This window comes from Populus trichocarpa, chromosome 15 (genome assembly GCF_000002775.5).
Source record: "Populus trichocarpa isolate Nisqually-1 chromosome 15, P.trichocarpa_v4.1, whole genome shotgun sequence".
NCBI classification, from domain to species: Eukaryota; Viridiplantae; Streptophyta; class Magnoliopsida; order Malpighiales; family Salicaceae; genus Populus; species Populus trichocarpa.
Window position 1 is genome coordinate 2,901,034 of NC_037299.2, and position 22,564 is coordinate 2,923,597.

Genomic DNA, 22,564 nt, shown 5'->3' on the forward strand with positions numbered 1-22,564 from the left:
AACAACAATAGTACACAAACATTGTCTCTCTTTTTCTCTCTCATAAAAAACCATTGACCACTACCAGAAAATCGATAAATACAAACGAAAATACCGAGGAAATTACCGTGGGAAACAAAATTAAAACAAAGCAAAAAAAATGATGACGTATCATTTTTACCAACGAAATTACTGACGAAATTTATTCTATCGGTACAATCCATCGGTTTGTTGGTAAACTGTGAACATTGTTCATCATGTCAATTACAAAGGGAATTACCGACAGAATTTTCCGTCGGTATTTTTCAGAGAGCTCCAGAATTGTTCACTTTCCAATTGCACTGTTAATCATTGTTCTTTACGGACAAAATCACCGACGGATTGAAAAGTCGCCGGTGTTATTTGACGGTTTTCTGAAAAAATTCAATTAATTTAAAATTTTCATTTAAATATTACAGACGGAATCACCGACGGATTGAAAAATCATCGGTAATTGTTGGCAATTTCTGAAAACTTTTTATGAAATTGAAAATTTAAATTAAATATTACCGATGGAATTACCGACGGAATAATTAAAAAATATTAATATTCAATTATCCGTCGGTAAATCCGTCGCTAACACGCCCCAATAAAAAGCCTGAATCTTCTTCTTCACTATATGTAAAAAACATCAATATCTATTTCTTTCTCTTCTTTTCTCTCCTCATCTCCTTCTCTTTTCCTCCATGCTTGGGTATGTCTTCTTCTTCTTTCTTCTTTTATCCTTTTAGTTTTTTTTTAATTAATATGCTTTACAAAAATTTTGTTCTCTCCTTAGCTTCACTTGCAACTACATTAAGGTAAGATTTTTTTTTTCTTCTTTTTTCATGATTTTTTTCACTATATTTGTTTTTTTTCTTCTTTTTAATTGTTTTTGTTCTTAATAATTGTATAAATGTTGTTGTGAGATTTTTTTTTCATATGAGATCAATTTTTAGTTGATTTATTTATAGGATTTTTAAATTTTTAGCAATTGCAACTTCATTTTTTTCATATGAATTTTTTTAGTTGAATTTATTTTTTCATTTTATTTATTTGTTGCAAATTTGTTTGATTTGATTTTCTTATTCTTTTTCCAAGCATTTTGAGTATATATTATAGAGTGTTGATTTATGTTAATTTAATTATTTTATAATTTTATAAAATGAATTTTTTAAAAATGTTTTTAAATAATTACCGACAGAATTACCGATGGAATTTCCTTCGGTAAATCCATTGATAATAAAAAATATTATTACCGACACGTCTGTTCCGTCAGTAGATCCGTCGATAATAATATTTTTTTATTACCGACGGATTTACCGACGGACAAAAAATTACCGATAAAAGATTCACTGACGGAGTATTTCCATCGGTGATTTCGTTGGTAAATTAATTACCGATGGAATATGTGTCTTACGCCGACGGAAAAATTCCGTCGGTTAAACTGTTAAATGTTGTAGTGGACGCTCTCACTTCTCTATAAAAAATAATCCATTAATCACTTAAATGTTTCCCATAAAACAACCAACAATCAAACCCTTCCTAGTCTCTAAGCATCCTTTGATATTTTTATGTTGAAAATTCATCGTTTCCCTTTGCTTCCACCGCTATTGTCATCGTTGCCGCCACCCTCCCTAACCTTTCTTCTAGTCCTATAAGTAAGGTAAACATACTACATTGCTATTAATTTGTGTTCGGTTTGGTTGAAATCGAATAATTCTTTTGGTTGAATTTAGAGTTTGTTAAATCAATGATAAATTATGTAAGAATATAAGGGTTTATTTGATATAGTTGAACATGAAAATATATTAGATTAATTATGTGTTGCATTAAATTTAGGTTAAGTTGTCAAATCATGAATTTTATATATATTGTTGGAATCGACTAATTATATGGTTAAATATGCTTGATGATTTCATGCAATAGAGCATAAATGCGGTTGGATTATGACAAATTACGTATTCCATTGAATTATTGATAAGTTTATGAATTTAATATTTTCTTTGAATTATATTAATTTGCTATGAATTTGGGTTTGATTTAATACAATTGAGTATAAAAATATCAATTCAACTTTGTATCATGAATTATGTTAAAGTTTTGGTTAAGTTTTCTTTAACATTAAATTTTAGGAATTTGATTGAATTTGCTATGAATTTTGTCAATTAGGGCTAGGGTAATGCAATTTAGTTAAAATTACGTTAAATTGACTAGAGTCTGATTTCTTTTATAGAATGTCTGATAACATATATACATTATGTCATTACAGTGGTAATATTGTTCCTGAAGTCAGTAGTAGTATTACATACAATAACGAGATCAGTTTGTTGTTAACTGGTAATTTAGGCATGTTATATGCAGAATTGAAAGAAACCATTTGTTATGGCTTGGGTGGAATTATAATGATATTGATGTTAAAATAACTTGGAGGTGTCAGATTGGTGAACAATAGTATTATCTTGTATTGATTGTGTGTGATGGTAGTTTTAAGACAATGATTGATTTTTTCATTCAAAGTGGTTTGAACATGATGATATTGTATGTGAGTAGTCAACCAAAATATGTGTGTGTCTCAACTTCTATTGGTCCTTCAAATTCAGATGGTAGAGGTAAAATTAGTTTATTGTCAAATGATATGTTGTAAATGATAGATGATACTATTTTTTTACAATCTTTTTGTTGATCAATACAGATTTGAATATTCTAAGCCTAGTGGCAATGAAGATGATGTTGATAATGATAATGGTGTTGGTGATGAAATTATTCCTCTTGTTCCTGAATTTGGAGATGCTTCTAGGTCTAGTTTTGTTGTTTTATATAATTGGGTACTTAGTCATAGGTGTATGTTAGGAGGATTTGATTTGAGGGTTGGTCAAATATTTAGTAGTAAAAATGAATTGGTTAATGTCATTAAATGATAGCACATTGCACACTCGATTGAATACCGAGTCCAACAGTCAAACTTTGTATTTGTTCAATTGCAATGTGTGCAAGCACCAAAATGTAAGTCGTATTTTCATGGAGGGTATCATAAAAGATCAGATTTATTTAAAAGGGCTGCACATATATGTTTCAACTTTTGTCTAAAAAGACTATCATCAATTTAATGCAAATTTTATTGATATTGCTATATCAACCTTTTTAATGATCAATCTTTCAATGATGGTTGCAAGCATACAGGATGAAATAAAATTGCATTACAAGTATAAAATATCATATGACAAAACACAAATTGCAAAACAGAAGGTGATTGAACATCTTTTTGGTTCACATGAGAAGACTTTTGAGAAATTAATTTGCTTACAATGATACGTTACTGGTGGTAGAACCAATATATGTATAATATTACATACATATGCATGCATCAAAAATAAAGTAGCAGAAATTTAGCATTAACCTTTAGGATACCATTAGTATTGTGTTAGATATTTTGCTAGCAACTTCAACCATAAATTCAAAGACTTGGCTACCAAAAACATTTAATGAGGATGTGTTATGAACCTTTCAGATGCAAATTTAATTTGTGTTACGAAAAAATATGTAACCTAAACTTAGGATATAAAGAATGGCTTGAAATGGAGCCAAAATAAAAATAAACTTTATATTATGATAGTGGTCACTGGTAGGATAATATGACAACTAATTTTTCAAAACCATTCAATCATGCTATGAAAAATGCTTATGCAATGCCTATTTCTGCTCTTGAGCAATTAACATATTACAGATGTAATAGTTATTGGGTCAAGCAGAGATGTGAAGCTGGTGATGTCATTCAAAGTGGAGTAATTTAGCCTCCTACAATTCAAATCGAATCGACAATGAGCAGGGACAAACCAAAAGATCATACTGCAATGTTATTTGACTATGAGAAATAGATTTTCTAGGTCAGCACCTTTATTAAACTGCGTGTTGTGAAAGAAGTCAGAAAAGCAGTAATGTTGAATGATAGAGCATGTACATATGGTAAATGACAGACATTACATCATCCATGTTCTTACATGTTGTATTGAGAATCACTTGGACTTCATACAGTTTATTGATGATTATTACAGAGTTCAAAGCTACATATCAGTATATAGACTGTCATTTCATCAATTACCAAACTAGTTAGAATAGACTAATTGCACCAGACCTTGAGTTGAAGTAGACTCATTTATGGGGGTTACACTTTATCTCCCATGAGGATGCAGGTATTGTGATGTTATTTTTGCAATTATATATATATATATATATATATATATATATATATATATATATTGTGTTCATGAAACTTTAAAAATGCAATTAAACTGACATGATTTTAATGTTAGGTGGTATATTGGATGAGCTTTTGAAAATAATCCAACACATGTACTTGCATTTTATCGGAGCGAGCTCGATAGACAACATGCTATCTAGGTATTTATTGAACTATTTGTTAAATAAAAAAATTAACTGCACCAAATTATTTTTGTTTGATATTTATGTAACTTATAATCTGCAGGCCATATGGACGTCTTACTCAGAAGAAAGATTGGTTATTGCTTCAGTTGTCTGCACTAGTGAGATGAATATATGGACATCAGTGGTCCCACTAATATGTTTTGATATGGTCGAGCTACATTGCCCAGATCGGGTAATGCAATAGTTCAGCTACAAGTAGAATATTCTAGTCAATATCAATACGAGTGATGCTTCACACGCCATTATTTATAGGAGTAAAAATGATTATTACGATTAGTTAGGCCAATATAGAGCTTATGTATCACAGTAGGATGCATGGAGGAATGGGATATTTATATAGATACATCATATGATTAGTGACGAGGAGTATATGATTTGGTACATGGGTATAACACGGTGAATCATTACTCCGAATCCTGAGTAGGTTCTTCCACTTGGATACATACAGTAAAAGCAACATGCCCAGCAGATTCAACATCATATAAGTAATCAAGTCTTTTTATGATTAATATATGTTAATCGTTGAGTTTTATGTATTTATCTTTTAATTTAACATTAATATTTTATTAATATTAGGTTGACTTTTTGCTATGAGAGGGTCGAGAGGTGCATATTGACAAAATAAAGTAAAGTTTACATCGTAGCGTCCTGGTGGAAAGATGCTAACTCTTAATGATGTCATGACAGAGAACAATGTCACTTAGGCAGATGTAGGAGTTGGATCCAATCATGCTACTGATGAGCCTGGATCATCCAGTAGACAGCGTAAACGTATATAAATAGATGGTTTATGTTTATGTAATTTGGGATTACTTAAATATTGTATTATTAAAACCTTTGAAGAGAGACTAACTCTTAATGATATTGTGACGGAGAATGACACCACTTAGGTTGGTGTAGGAGCTGGATTCAGTCATGCTATTGATGAGTCCAGATCATCAAGCAGACAATATAGACATAGATAGATATATGCTTTATGTTTATGTATTTTAGGATTACTAGAATATTTAACTTAATTCATTTTACATGTATATAGGTTTTGTTTTTACATTCCAGGGCTACTTATGATTATGGAATATGAGAATATATTGAGTTTAGTTAGAATTTATTTATTAGGGTTATTAAGGTCTTTTGTAGGCTTTTTTAAGTGAGATAAAATTTTAGGTATAGTTTTTATATAGAGAAAACTTTGTCCAAATTTTGATAAAATTGTTAAATTTTTAACTCTATAAATTCATAAAGTAAATAAAATTTCATATTAATAAAAACTATGATTTTATGAACTTTTTCAGGCTTAAAACATGAAAATTATCCAAAACTAGACAGTAGTCAAAACGGTCTAACTATTTTGAAAAACAATCGAACTGTTTTTTACTACTATCTGATTGTTTAATCTAATGTCTAGTTGTTTTTCAAAATAGTCTCTTTAAGGATGTCGTGGTTCAGAACCACAACATTTGATGAAATGTCACATTTTTTAAATGCGACATTTCAATAATGTCACAGTTCATAACCATGATGTGTAGTTAAATGTCATATTTTGGAACCACGACATCTTTAAACTGTGTTATTTTTTCAAAATATTTTTAGTATTTTTGAATTTTAGCACTTTAAAAAAATGGATAATATATATAAAAACTATTTAGGAAATAGAACAACTTAGAGAGTTGCAAATGACATCTACGAATTGCGAGTCACAAGTGTCATCTACGAAGCTCTCCAAAGTTAAAAAGATCCTAGAGGCACACCGAAGCTTTGATAATGACACCACCGATATTGTTGGAAAGATCTCGACAAGGAAAATCCAACAACATCAAGGAAAGTCACCAATGGTGAACGAAGTGTATCACACGAGCTATCCAAATGCAAATGAACCCCGACATATTTAGACAGCTCGTTTAGCCCTCTCTAGTCACCGTTCATGACCTTCCTTGGTGTCGTTAGATTCATCTCGTTGATATCTTTCCAACGGTACCGGTGGTGTCGTTATCAGAGTTTCATTGTATTTATATGGTTTTTTTTTTCTTTCCTTGTTTTTCTCTCTCTCTCTTCTCTTTTTATTGTAAATTGTGTCAGTCTACTTTTAATTTTAGAAAGAATAGCATATAATACTTCCAACTCATGAGTTCTAAACTATATGTGACTTTATAAACTATGTTATTTTTTAAAATATTTTATGCACTATGTAATTTTGTTCAATTTTTTTAAAGGGCTAAAAAAACAAAAACTCAAACTTTTCCATGTTGTGATATTTTACTATTTATTTATATTTTGAGTGTTAATTGTCCAATTTAACCTTTTATATATATATATATATAAAAATCAGGGGCCTGTAGAACACAGGAAAAGAAAAAGGGAACCTGAGAAAAACCAGAAGCATGACATCTGCAGAAATTGCAGAAACAGTTTAGGAAATGGAAATTTTGCAGGATAAGCATGTGAACCAGCAGTGAAATGGTTGTCGTGTAATGTCCAAAAGCTCTCAATAAACTAGGATTTCAGATAAGGACAGGCCCCATGCCGAGTAGCCATCTAGTCATATATAAAAGCTACTTTAAACACGAGATCAGCAAAAGTTTTGATGATATTTTTGCTATTTAAAAATGTTCTTAAAAAAATTAATTTTTTTATTTTAAATTTTATGTTTTTTGTATTTTTAAATTATTTTGATATAAAAATACATTGAAAAAAATAAAATATATATTATTTTAATTTATTTAAAAACAAATCTTTAAAAAATAATTTATATCATAATATTGAACTGACTTCAAGTGATATTTTTTTTTTTTTAAATATAATATTGGGGTCCGTATTAGGACAGGAACCTTAACACTAACTTTTTTGATGCCATGTTTGAATTCCTTAATTTTGAATCTACTGCTTAACTTTCCAAACCTTAACTGTCTTCGTGCTTCTTTTTGTGTTTTTTTAACTGTCTTCGTGCTTCTTCTTGTGTTTTATTGAAAATTATATTGATAATTTTTTAAAAAAAAATTATAAATTTAAAAGAAAAAATTATTAAATTTAATTAAATTTATGTTACAAGTTCACCTTAAATAAACTAAAGTGAAACTAAAATGTATATATGAAGTAAATATTATGCAGACACACTATTTACCCCCTCAAGTTTTACTATAAACAACATTGTTCATTATTTTTTTAAGGTTTTGTTATAAATTTAAGAGGAAAATATATGAGGTGAACACTAGCAGCTGCACTGTTCATCCCATTATGTTTTATTGTAGATAATATTTTTTTTTCAGGTTTGCTATATATTTAAGAAGAAAAAAATATTAAATCAAGTTGAGTTCATGATCCAGGTTCACCCCACAAGTTTTATTGTTGACATCACTGTTCAATTTTTTTTTGTTTAAGATTTGCTATAAATTTAAAGGGAAACAATATTAAACTCGGTTAAGTTCATAGTCCAGGTTACATGTTTTTTTTTTTAAGATTGAATATAAATTTAAGGGAAAAAAATATTGAATCTGATTAAGTTCATAATCATGTCATGGGTTTAATGAGTTAAAGTCACAACAACTGGGCAATTATTTTCTTTTTATATTGCTTTTTTTTACTGATATTTTTTTTATATAAACCTTTTCTTAAAATAGTTTTTAAATTTATATTTCAATTAATATCTCCTATTTGTAATTTTTTTTCGCTTATTTAACATTTTTCTGGATAGAGATTGTCTTTTAATGGTGTTGTGCGTATGTAATTTTTTAATTTTTTTTAAAGGTTAAATATAAATTGAAGAGAAAAACATTATTGAACCTAGTTGAGTTCATGGTCCGAGTCATAAGTTTAATTTTTTTTTAAGGTTGAATGTAAATTTAAGGGAAAAAAATATTGAACTTGGATGAGTTCAAGGTCTGGGTCACTGGTTTAATGTTTTTTTTTTAAAGGTTGAATTTAAATTTAAAAGGAAAAAATATTAAACCTAGTTGAGTTCATAGTTCGGATCACGGGTTTAACGACTTAAGCCACAACAACCGAGCAATTTTTTTTTTTTCTAATGTTTCCTTTTTATACATCTGGTGTGCATATTTAATCCTTATTTTAATTCATCAATAATTTTTTTGATGCTGCTGTGCATATTTAATTTTTGAAAAACTTATTTTAATTCATCAATAATTTTTTTAATCCTTTTGTATACTATAACTTTAATTTAAAAAATAAAAAATATTCATTTTCATATAATAATTTTAATATGTGCAGCCATATATAACATTTTTTCCACTTTTATTTTATTTAGTTAATTTAATATGTGTGTCTATTTTTAATATCATTTGATTGAATAAAAAAATTAGTTTTAATTAACAAATTCAAAAAACACAACCAGGTAAATGTTTTGTTTATTAACACCTTCAATTTTTTTAATTTTATTTTTAGTTATTATTAATACTATTTTTTTCGTTTATTAATTCATATAATTCTCAATTTATTTGATTATATATATGCATGATCTTTTCAATTTACAATTTAATTTTTTTATTTTTTTATGTACAAAAATACATCAAAAACATTTGCATATAAAATTTTTATAGAAAAAAGAAAAATATATAACCTACAGACAACTCGTCATCATATTTTTTTTTCACAAGTAATTTACAAAAAAATAAAATAAAGATAAGTCAGGCACTCTCTAACAAAATAAACCAAGCAGGATGGCCTGACAGCTCTTGGATATATATATATATATATATATATATATATATATATATATTTCCAAAATCGAGGAAGGTTCACGAGGATGGTGGTAGTTTCTTTAATTTATTGGGATGTTGAAATGCGTTGAGGGTTGTTGTGTCGTCTCCTGTGTCAGACTGTCAGTGTCCATAGTTTGTGTCTTGTCAACTTGGTCCCTCTTCTTTACTAGAAAACAAAAACTAGTGCAATCATAAATGTTATAGCTGATTCTGACTGCTTTATCAAATTTAATATAATTTATATTTAAACCCAGCGAACGGTCCAATACCTAATTGCCGACCAAACCAAGGCCAATGTCAAATTAATTCCAGCCACATTTTTATGAGTATTCTTTACGTTCTTTCAGTGAAGGATATTTTTAAGTGATTTTCTTAATTATTATTTGGAAATGCTCATTTGAATAAATTATGAACCAAACTTATTCATTCTACACAAAAAGAAAAGTAAAGTTTTGTCAAATCAAATCAAGTCAATTGAGATTAATAGAGAAGCAAAATCATGAGAAGATTGCTCCTTTCAAATCAAGATCAGCATCCCTCTATTTAAAATTTGATTTTTAATAAAAAAGATTCATGCAAATGAAAGATACTTTTGTTTTATTTGTTCATTTTTTTTTACTGTAATTCAATAAAAAATAATATTTAATAAAAAATTAAAACACATAATTTGCGGGTCCAATTATATAAAAAAATCATTTAACTAACTTTCAATGAGATATGATTATATTATATTATATTTTCTTACCTAATTTAAATTTAATGATTTAGATCTAACTAGCACTGTTATTAAACTCGGCCCGGCCCGGAACCCGGTCGATCCGGTAGCTAGACCGGTCCGGGTTTAATAAAAGACCGGTTGTGGCAACAACCTGGCCTAACCCGAGCGACCCGGGCAAACCTGGACGAGACTCGATTTTTTTTTTTCAAATGTAAGATTTGAAACCCATTAGTATATATACTCTATGTTCTCAAGAAAAAAGTCATGTTTTTTCAATGTGGAATAAAAAACCTTTTGGTTTAAATACTTCAACTTAAAAGGATAACATAGTATCTTTTCAATGTGGGATTTGAAGCCCTTTCATATATATACTCTATGTTCCCATGAAAAAAGTTATGTTTTTTCAATATGGGATTTGAAACTCATTAGTATATATACTCTATGTTTTCAAGGAAAAAGTTATGTTTTTTCAATGTGGGATAAAAAAAAATTAAATATTCTTTTAAACTTCATAATATGTATAATCTATATTTACATGGATTTTTTCATATGAAATATTAAAACTTTAATTTTTTTTTAATTTTTCCGGGTTGACCCGAGTTGACTTGGGTTGACCCATGAAACCCGGGACCCGGCCCCTTGGCCGGGTCAACCCCCGAGCCGGGTTTAATAACTATGCTAACTAGATTACAAGGTGGCTTCAAAAACCTTCAATTTGCAGCTGCAATTCTTGCACTATTTCACCTTTCAAATAAGGTGATTCAATGGATTGTTATAGAAAGGAACAAATATAGGCTTTTTTTTTTTATGAACATGGAGTTTTTTTATAGCAGCACCAAGGATTGATTTAATACCTACAAAATCCCCTGATATTGTTAATGAGATTGAGATATCTCCCTCAACATTGCATGTAAAAGTCTCTTTTAGAGATAATGTTTTTAGGATTAGATCACCACCTTTGACGAGAAACAAAGTGAATCTAATAAAGAACAAATTAGGTGCGAATTGAGCATGAGAATGGATGATGATAGATATGTTGCCTTACATAATATGGAGAAAGAGTATTTTGATAGCATATAAAAGTGGTGGACTCAATGACATAAAAGTTGCAGACCCTGTTATTGAGGGCCCTATTAGAGGCCTAATAGTCAAGACAATGCACCGGCAAATTAAAAGTTCCAAAAAAAAGGAGGCCATTGTTGGTGAACCCTTAGGTAAAATAGTTGTGCTTAAAGAAGTTGGTAGAAATAGAATACAAAAGAAGAAGTAGAAGAAAATTATACCAAATCCAGCGAGACAGAGTGTTTGGGATTTAACCTCTTCTACGCCTTTAATATTCATAGCTGGAAATTGTGAGAAGACTTTATTGGGGGAGGTAGGAAGTATGAGACACAAGCTCAATAGCATGACTCCTAGAGATTATGTGCTGCCTATAAAATCTCTAAATGACAGCAGGAATGAAAGATATCACACGTGATCCAAGAATTAATAATATAGCTGGCATAGGGCAGCTTACATGTGTTAATAGTGGAGTTATGTTGTGCTCAAAGGAGATAACTCCTGATGTAGCAGATTTGAATAGGAATATGAAAATGCAGATTGATAGGGGTACTTAATCATTTTGAATCCTTTCTCGTCTATTTATTATTATTATTATTATTATTATTATTATTATTATTATTATTATTATTAAAGATATGTATGTTCTCTCTTGAAATATTCATGGTGTTATGAACATACAGAGAGAACAACATTGCAGAGACTTGGGCGGCTAAAAGGCTAGACATGATAGCATTGGGATGAACGAATGTCTGTTTTAATGTATCCCTATCAATAGCTAAGATTTCTGCAAACCCTATCAATTCTCACGTGGATTGTCTTGTGGTCAGAAGAAGGAGGAAACCTAGAGATGTTAGGAGTGCTAAATTTAAGAAGGCGATTTATAGAGATAATAATGATAGATACATTGTCTTCCATAATGTGAAGAAGAGTATTCTGATTGCATATAAAAGTGATGGACTCAATGACATAAAAGTTATGGGCCCTATTGAAGGCCCAATAATCAAAACAGTGCACCAGTAAGATAAAGATCCAGAATAGAGGAGGCCATTGCTGGTGAACCCTTAGGTAAACTAGTTGTGTCTGAAGAAGTTGGCAGATGTAGAATACAAAAGGGGAAGTAGAAGAAAATTATGCCAAATCCAGCAGGACAAAGTGTTTGGGATTTAACCTTTTCTATGCCTTTCATATTCATAGCTGGAAATTGTGAGAAGACTTTATTGGGGGAGGCAGAAAGTATGAGATACAGGCTAATTAGCATGACTCCTAGAGATGATGTGCTGCCTACAGAATCTCTAAATGACAGCAGGAATAAAAGATAGTCCACGTGATCCAGGAATTAATAATATGGCTAGCATAGGGCAACTTACATGCGTCAATAATGGAGTTATGGTGTTCTTAAAGGAGATAACTCCTGATGTAGCATATTTGAATGGGGATTTGGAAATGCAAATGAATAGAGGCCCTTAATCGTGTCGTAAACATACAGAGCAAACGACATTGCAGAGACTTGGTCAATAAGTTTCATCCAACTTTCATTGTTATTCTTGAAACTCATTACTCATTTTGTTAGGATGGAGAAATTTTTGAACAATTTAGATTATTCCCGAGCTGCGATTGTGGAAGCTCAAGGCCATGCAGGTGGTATATAGGTATTGTCTTTGATATGTAGCTTCTCTATGATATTAGTTGATATTACTAACCAATGTGTCACTATCCAGATTACTTCAGCACAAAGCTGTTAATTCTTAATAGTTGTCTATGCCTCTCTCATCCCCCATATCAGGCAACAATTTTAGGATTATCTCTCATAGCCCACAAGATTCAAAGGCCTTAAACTCTAATTGGAGACTTCAATGAAATTTATAGTCTGTCATAAAATCATGGGGGTATTTTCTCCTGGTTTAGAGCAAGTAGGTTTATTCATATGATAAATGATTGTAATCTGGTGGACTTGGGGTATTAAGGCTTGAAATTTACATGGCACTAATAGAGTTCGTTACTTAGCTAAAAGACTAGATATGGCTTTTTTTTTTGGTAAAGTAGCAAATTGAATTTCTTGAGACCTATCTAGAGCACTTATGTAGGCTTCATTCGGACCACGATCCAATTATTATGAGATGTGGTAAACCCCCTGACAGATTAAGAGGCATGCCATTCAAGTTCGAGGCAGCCTGGATTACTCATAAGGACTATAAAAATGTAATTGTTAATTCCTAAAACAATAGTGGCCAGGATATGGTTCATGGTTTAGATGATGTCCGCCTGAATTTTATATTATTCAACAAGAATACCTTCGGTAACATTTTTAAAAAGAAACACAGAATTGAAGGTAGACTGAGGGTGTTCAGACTTGTTTAGAGAATCAGTATCAAGATACTCTTTTTTAGCTTGAACGTGATTTATGTCGGGAGTATAATGAAGTCCTCGTGCAATAAGAACTTTTATGATTCTAGAAGTCTAGAAAAAAATAGGTGTGTCATGGAAATAGGAATATAGAATTTATTCACACTCTCACAAATGCCTGAAAGAGAATAAACATAATTTGTAGTCTTTCTCTTCTTGATGGATCATGGTGTTCTAATGATACAGTTCTCTAGGAAGAAGCTGTAAAGTTTTATAACTCCTTTTTTTTTTTACAGCTGTGGTTGACCCTCATGAAGTCCATGTTGTCTTTATAAGTATAGGTTCTTTAAAAGCTCTAAGTAAGGATGATTTCCAACCTATTTTCTTTAAAACCTACTAGGACGAGGTGGGTGATGATGTGTGGAATCATGTTCATAAAGCCTTTGAGAATGAGAATTATATAGGGATATTGCAGGAACTCTCATGGTTTTAATTCCCAAAGAGGAGAGGCCAACCAATTTTAAAAACTTCCATCAAATTAGCCTATGTAATGTTATTTACAAGCTAATTACAAAAGATTTGGTGAGCAGGCTGCATCCTTATCTTTTATAATCTTATTGGTCCTCTTTAGAGCAGCTTTATTCTAGGTCATAGTACTTTTGATAATGCTTTGATTGTTCAGGAGGTAATGAATTATATGTACATGACTAGAAATAAACATGGAGTTTTGGCTTTAAAAATCGATATAAAGAAAGCTTATGACATAGTTAATTGGGACTTCCTCTAGAATACTCTTGAACTGTTTTTCTTACCAGCAACTACTGTTAATCTAATTATGTTTTGTGTTCGGGCATCTTCCCTCACTCTTCTTTGGAATAGCTCGAAGCTCTCATCATTCACTCATAATCATAGGTTACATCAAGGTGACCCTCTTTCTCCTTATTTATTTGTTTTGTGTATAGAGAAACTGGGCTGCTTGATTAGCAATAAGGTTTCAGATAAGTCCAGCACCTTATTCATGTATCTAAAAGGGGTCCGGACATCTCACACCATTTCTTTGCAGATGATGTTATGTTATTTATAAAAGCTAGCAAGGCTTAAATGTGTGTCCTCATTAGTGTTCTCACTAACTTTTACAATGTGTCAGGATTAAATGTTAACTTTAAAAAATCTCGAGTCACATGCTTTAAAAATATTGGCAGACAGCTCAAACGTTAGCTTTTCCAGAAGTGAAATTGGAATGAACTAGTTTTTTTTAACTTCTCACGTATGACACCATTGATGAAGTCTTAAAAACTTCAGATTAAATAGGAACTTTCCATAACTGTGTTTTAAGCTAAAATGTATGGGCTTGACTGTTTCATGTTTTCTTATAAAAACAAGTCACTTATTAGAATAAAAGACATCTGATGTTTAAATTAGTAAATTATAGGAGAGATGGAAAGTATAATAGCTAAAACAAGAATGTAGAAAAGTTTATTTTTTATGATTGTTGTATGTGGTATTATATTGTGACTTATGTTGTTACCTCGTGACCTACCTTCGGTATATATCCTCTCTCTCATGTTTTTTTTATAATTTTTGGTAATTTTTTTTATAGATGGTATTTAATATTTTTATTTTTTATAATTTTATAATACCTTAAAGAGATTATTATAATTTATTTTTAAATTTCTTATTAAATTCTAGATTGATTAGTTATATTTATATGACACATTTATAACAGCAAAATATCGTATGTATTCAACTATCAAATTTAACATTTAAGATAAAAGAAAAATAAAAATAAAAAAATCAATCGATGTAAAATATTTGCATATAAGGTTTTTTTTACTTTACTAGGAATATCAACTCCATATCTTAGTCTTTAATTAACATTAACAATATTTTTTTATAATTTATCAATTTATTTTATCAAATACATACATTATTTTTTTTCATTCTTTAGTTAAAAAAAAAACAATACCACAAAACATTTCTATTACATTGAAGCCCTTTTCACTTATATAATAAATTAATTTAAAATTTTACTTTTAATGTAGAGTAGGTACAATGAATAGTAATAGCCTGAAATAAAACCTAGATTACTTTCCCCATGACAGCAAGAACGACAAAATCACCAGTGCTTTTCCATCATTCATGGGATTCCACTGGGGTAATAAATTAATAATAATTACTTTATAATTAAAGAAAAAGTAAACACTGTGTTGGCCTTTTTACACTTCGAAGTAACGCGGAAAAATCCCTCCTATTTATTATTTATTATTACACTTACCAAAAAAATAAAATAAAGACGAGTCACAAGACTGTTAAAACCGTGTTGATCGGGTCTGGACCGCAATATTTCAAACCGAGTGCACGTCCAAGCATGGATCTGGTTAATTCTAACTCAGTCCCTCAGTTTCTCCAAACTAATCAATTAGTCCTTGAAGTGATTCAAAAGCACATTCTTTCTAAATCAAAATCACTTCTCTTTATTTTTTCTTTTCTACAAAAAAAAAAACAGAAAAGAACATGAAATCATAGTATCAAATCGACCATAGGACTAATAAAAAAAAAGATTTGGATCATTAGGTTATCGGGTTGATTTGCAGGTCATTGGATTAACTGCTTGTATTAAAATAACATTTCATTATTTCTTTTCTTAGCTTTCACCTAATCATATTAACTAGGTTTTATTAAGCCGATGTCTTATCCAATTTTACTACAAATCCGATTTAAAAAACATGAATAAAATTAATGAAAGGGTTAAGTTTTAATAGATTTAAGAAGTATAGGAGTTAAATAGGAAGTCTTGAAATCATGAGGACTAGTTAATTAATTTCAGTTAACTTAGTGACTGGAAATGTTATGATTAAATCTTTGAATAAATTAGAGCGTACACGCTCCTAGAGAAGTCCACGCAATTATTTAATTTTTGTACGAATTGGGAAGCGAAATATCGTATTAAATAAGATAGTATTAACCGACGCGAATTCAGCGCGTGGTCCCCCCCTTTTTTTACACGTTAATGTCAACTATTTTTTTTTTCTTGAGAAACAAAAATATTGGTAAATATTTATTAAGAAACAAATGTATAAGGTATTGAACTTGCCATTTCTAGAAATAAATTTTTTTTGTTCATAATAAAGTTGTGTTTGATTAGTATTTTAAAATAAAAATAAAAATATATAAACAAAAAAATAAAAGTAAAAACATCTACAAATATATAAAATACATATGTTCTTGAAATAGTCTCCATAGTCTCTCTTTAGAGACAAAAATCAAAACCCATCTAGTTATGTTATGGATACATAATAAATTATAATTTTCATAACATATTGAAAAATTAGATTTAAAATTATACTAAATATGAATGAGAGGACAATTAAAAAAATACTGTATTTTATAAAAAATTGAAGAAAAATATAAAAGAATAATTTTTTTAATAAAGTATATAAGTTCATATATTATTGAATATAAAAACAATATAATAAAGAAATATCACATTCTATTTTTATTACCGCAATATAAAATTTTAAGAAATAAAGTTGAATATGATATGAGTTGTAATGATGGGATGGCATTCTTATCTAACTATTTAAGAGAAATATTATATATTCTTGATATATCAGTGGCTCACTTGCACAAAAATAGAATGAATGTGATAGTTATTAATGAATTTCATTTATTTTTATTTGAAAGAATAATTACATCAAGAATATCTAATCATATTTTTCTATTATTATTTATTTTCCAGTAAAATTGTTGTTAAAGGAGTTGAAGGCAATTTCTTCTAAATTTTCTAGTTTATCTTGTTAATTGTTAGTTGTGGTAACTAAAAACCAGTGTTTTTTTTTTTTAATATTTCACTTTCAAAACAACTTAACCTTAACATTTTAAGGACTTTTTTTTAAATTAGCACAATTTGTTAAAAATTTTGGTAGAATAACATCATTTGAAAAAAAAAAAAAAGATTTGATGAAATAGCATATTTTTACCTTGTTGCACTTCTAAAATGTAACATTTACTAAATATTATTATTTTTAAGTGCGACAATGTCACATTTTAGAATAGCAACATTTAAACATATCATGTATTAGAAGCCCGACAACTTAACATGTAACCTTATTGTCAATTCTCTAGCTCAACCTTGTCACACTTAAAGAATAGTGATATTTAAACATGTCGCGTATCAGAAGCACCACAACTTAACATGTAGCTTTATTGCCAATCATCTGGCTCGACCAGTTGACATGTTGATCCAATTGTATAAACTTGTTAACTGTTTCACACAAACCATAATTTTATAAACTTTTATAAGTAAAATATATATCTTTGTTCAACTTGTAGACTCGAAAATAGACTCCAATTAAAATCTCAAAAAAAAATTATTGTTCGCACAATAGTTGTCTATGTTTTCCAGTGTCAATGATATAAATAAACTTGCAATAACAAGTGATTCTAAATCGTTAGAATTGAGTTTGCTATAACTAGATAATGATTTGCTCTAAATAGATTACATGGATGATCTAACAGATGTATTTATGAACTAGTGAAACAGGTCTAGACCTAAGAGGAGGTTTGGTCGCGCTGGACGATAATGATGACTCAAAAGAGCTATAATTTTTTATTCAACTATTGGATCACATTTAAATTTTTACAAAAGTTTCGGCGGTTATTTTTCTTAAATTAGTTATGGAATCACTGCTTCAACTATCGAATCTTTAAATTTCAAAAATCTTGTCCCGAAATCCTGATTTTATCAGTTTTATGAATTTTTTATGAATCGATTAACTAATTTAACTAATTATTATGAAACAATCCATCAATTAATCTTGAATTTAATTAGTATAGTAGTTAAGAAATATAATATTTAACTGAGTATCATGTTTATATTAAATAAAAAATTACTATTTCATCAAAACTTTTTATTACTGTAAATTTTGTATGCACTTCTCAACATTTTAACGGGCGCGTCTGCCCCACTTGATAAGATAAATCCAGAGCAGTTTCCTCTCTGTCTCCTTACTTACACCTCTCTATTTATAGCATCGAACAACCTTCTAGTTTCTCATCCACACAGACTCTCTGTTTTGCACTGTTGTCTGAACTGTTTGTTTGCAATTTTGTTAATGCTCTCTGTTTCCTACAACAGTAAGTCCTTCTCTAATTTTAGCAAAACCCTTTCGAGAGAAGTAAAAATCCCAATTTTTAGTTTTCGAAAAAAGAAAGAAGAAAGAACCAAATTTGGTGTATATAATTTAAGGGAACTGCAAACAGAACAAACCCTCGCCAGAATTCTTGTATTGAATCTCTTGTGTAAGAGAAACATGAGGAACCTATCTTTCTACCTCACGAACTTGACAAATTTCCTCAACTTTCTTTTCCCTTTCCTTATAAAAATCCCATCAAAATCTTTGCCTGTGCAAATTGAGACTATGGTTTCTCTGGTTTCTCGTACTGGAAGAAATCTACAGCGGTATGAGAAAGGCTGTCGCCTTGTTGTAGGGTGAGTTTCCTTCTCTTTTTTGTTCTCTCCTTTTCTTTTTAATATTTTCCGTTTCTGGGTTATTTGTTAATTCATTATGTTTGTATGATACTGCCAATCGAGTTTTTTTTGTTATGGGGGTCATTGTTAAACTTGTTGAATTTGATTTTTGTTTGGTTTATTTAATTATAGTTTTGATCTATTGCGTTTAATTTTGTATCTTTCATGGTTTTGATGTTTTAGGATGTCAATCTAGGCTTAAATTTATTTTTATTGATAAAAAGTGAAATAATTTCTCTTTTAGGGGTTTTCAATGGTAATTAATAATTAATTAATGGAATATAATTTGTATTAGTAAACTGTCAAAGTTGTCATCTGATCTTTGTTCGTTAATTTGTTTTGAAATTTATGCAGGTGCATTCCATATAGATACAAGAAAAGCCAAGAACCAACTTCGGTTGAAGAATTAGAAGTTCTTGTCATTAGTGCACAGAATGGTCAAGGAATGTTGTTCCCAAAGGTAATTATATTATATTACTTGCAGCAAGAGACTCTCTATCATCATTTGGTTTTTAAGATGCTTGTATTTAGTCGTTTCCTTTTCTTTATAGTTAATGGTCTCCGTGTTGTAATGAACAGGGAGGATGGGAAAATGATGAGTCTATGGAAGAGGCTGCGATGCGAGAGACAGAAGAGGAAGCAGGAGTGATTGGTGTTGTTGGGGTTAGTATTTGCAAATCCATTATCGCATCAGAGCTTCTCAATGTTTCTGCAATGCTTCTTTTCTGAAAACTAATCAAGTTATTTGCTGTTGACTTTACAGGGTAAACTAGGCCCGTGGCAGTATAAGAGCAAAAGGAGTAGCATAATGCATGAGAGCTACATGTTTCCTTTACTTGTTCAAGAAGAATTAGATAGTTGGCCCGAGAGCAAAATCCGAAAAAGAAGATGGGTATGTGTTACTTTTATCCCTTGATGGTGTTAATGCAGCTGTTGAAGAGAATGGGATCTGATTTTGCAATGTCTTTGCTGTTTTTTTCAGGTTTCTATTAATGAAGCTAGAGAAGTATGCCATAATTGGTGGATGCGAGATGCTTTAGAAGAATTGGTTAGGCGACGAAGACTAAATCCCCAAGCACAGAGTTAGGAAACCAGGAACAAGTTTCAACCTAGAATAGGTTTCAGAGCGTCTTCTAGATGAAGTACAAATGTTGCTCCTTTTTCATTCTAGTTGATGTACAAATTTTGATTCATTGATTCTTTTAAGTCAATAAACATGATTCTTTACTGCCTAGAATAGGTTTCAGGCTTGATTCTTGCGAGCCTGTGAATTCTTTAAACGCCAAATGCTTGTTTCTGCAGGCTAATGCTGGCCATGGTGATGGAGTGCTTGGTGACTTGGTCTGTTTCAATTTATGCATAAAGAATAATGCAGGCAGTTGATGATGAAATTTGTAGATTGATTTTGCTTGATTTGTTTATAACAATGCTGCTTTGGCGGACCCGCCATTGATCCAGTAATACAAAATACCTCGTAAACAGCAAACAACCGAAACCCTAGCAAACCAAGTCGTTACTCGATTATACACACAAAATAATATCAACATTATCAAGACAAAAAAAGAAGGAAAAAAACAGTCACTTGCTCTGCATGATCAATTGATCATTGTTTGCTGTCTATGCAAATTTTCAGGGAACACTGCAGTTTGATAAGAGCTACCAATTATACAAGAGAACACTACAGGACTTCGTTTTGAATTATACATGCTGTTGCAGTATATTTTGTTGCTCTTCCTCTGTCTTTGCCGAGGATCAACTGATGATCATCAAATATTGATAAGGGCTATAAACACCAGTCTAAAACGACAGTGAAACAAAATAACTTGCCTAGAATTGATCACAACTGGGATCTTGACACCATGCGCTGGAAAGTTATGATCCATGCCATATCCTTGGAAGTCTTGGTTGCTGTTTCAAAGAGGTTTTGCATCTTCCTTCCGGGTTCCATTTCTAAAGAACCATCTGACAGTCCCAGAAGGCTGGAAAGGCTTAAAGGATTGGCAGATAGTCAAAAAGCCCTCCTCTACTTGTGATGAGAAGAGGTAGGGTAGTTCTGTGATTGATGGACCAACCGTAGTGGATGGCTTGATCAGATTGACAGAGACCAGTGGTAGATTTCCCCCCCCTTCCGGTGGACTATATTGATGGAGTTGTTATTGTTAGATTGAAACTAACAATATGATTTAAAGAGCACCAGGCAAGCTGATAGTGATGGAACTGCAAGTTGCTCTCGAAGATGTCCACACATACACAAACATATAGGTTAATTTAAAAAAAAATAATTTAAAGTAAAAAAAATCAAAAATTTCATAAAAACAAACATATCCTGTGTTATCTCCCAGCCAATCAAAAAGCACATCAGCATAGTCATATGAAAGACATAAAAAATAATTTTATGAGTTGTATAATTAACAATATAGGAAAATTAACAATATAGGAATAAATAAAACATTTATGATTATTTTATTAAATAATTTTTTCAGTATTCAGAAAATTTGTCGTAAATTTTATGAATCTTTTGTCATAAGAAAATGATGAAAATTATCTTAATAAAAAAAAAAATACTAAGGCCCAATTTATTTTCATATTTAAATTCTATTTATCTTAACAAAAACAATCAAAGGATACAATTTGTTAATATTATATAAAGGATATAATAGTCAATGAGAAGTTTTAATATGTTGGTGTTTTTATTATGGCACATGCATCACGTGCATTCATCATTTTAGTAATTGAAAAATAATTTATGAACTACATAAGAAACTTATATTATTAATTTAGTTTTTTTAAAATAAAATTTATAGACAATCTTACCAATATAATTATATTATATATTTAAAAAAATAAAAAAAAAATCACATTGCAATGCTCTTTCTGTTTTTAAAAAATAAATTCCTTAAAATGAAAATAATAATTTATAAAATAATAAGAGATTAATATTTTTCTTGATAAGCCATATTTCTTAGAAAATAATAATCTTAATTATTGTAAATAATCATTATTTGTACTCGAGCTTTTGGTGATTAAATATATTTTCATTTGTTATCATCGTTTGATAGAAAAACAATAAAAGTCATCTAAAATAATAAAAACACATCTTTCCTTAAAAAAACAATTAATATTTTGTATATTTTTCAATTTATCTTTTATTTCCTTCTAAATATATACATATTATTTTTGTATTTCTTTCATTAAAATAGTAGAAGAATTTTTATCAAATCAAATGTTTTGAAGATTTATGCTTTCATATTTTAAAATTCATATACATATGTTGTATAAATTGGTTGAAATCAATTCGAGTTTGCAATGAAAAAAATCAAATTGAGGTAACTTTAATTGAATTATTGAATATTAAATTTTTAAACATATGTAACATCATGTTCTTCTTTATTGTAGTATCATAATAAGAACAATTTTGAGCCTGTTTCGTCCTTCACTTTTCATGCTTTTATTGCTTTACTTTAAGAAAAGAAATTTAAAATAAGTTTTTTTTGTAAGTAATTTAAACTCGATTGATTAACTTTTGAAAAAGAAAGTGACTTTACTTTAAAGCATATCATGTTCCATTTTAAAAAGTATATATGGATAGGGATACTTTTTGAAAAGAAAAATAGAATGCTATTCATTTTAAAATAAAAATAAAAAATATGCATATTTGCATTGATATTTATTACAATATTCTCAACCTTATACCAATACTATAATTTTTATTAGAAGCAAACTTGCATTTATATTTTATCATAAATATATGCATGA

The 22,564-nt window shown here is 29.7% G+C and overlaps 1 protein-coding gene across 1 annotated transcript; it reads left to right on the plus strand.

Annotated features, from left to right (window-relative positions):
- The first annotated feature begins 18,317 nt into the window (after nt 1-18,317).
- Nucleotides 18,318-20,045, plus strand: LOC7474837 (nudix hydrolase 4). The gene is made up of 5 exons (XM_002322088.4): nt 18,318-18,769; nt 19,163-19,268; nt 19,388-19,471; nt 19,572-19,700; nt 19,791-20,045. The coding sequence occupies exons 1-5, from the start codon at nt 18,393-18,395 to the stop codon at nt 19,893-19,895; spliced, it is 801 nt and encodes a 266-aa protein (XP_002322124.2). The 5' UTR covers nt 18,318-18,392; the 3' UTR covers nt 19,896-20,045.
- Nucleotides 20,046-22,564: the final 2,519 nt, after the last annotated feature.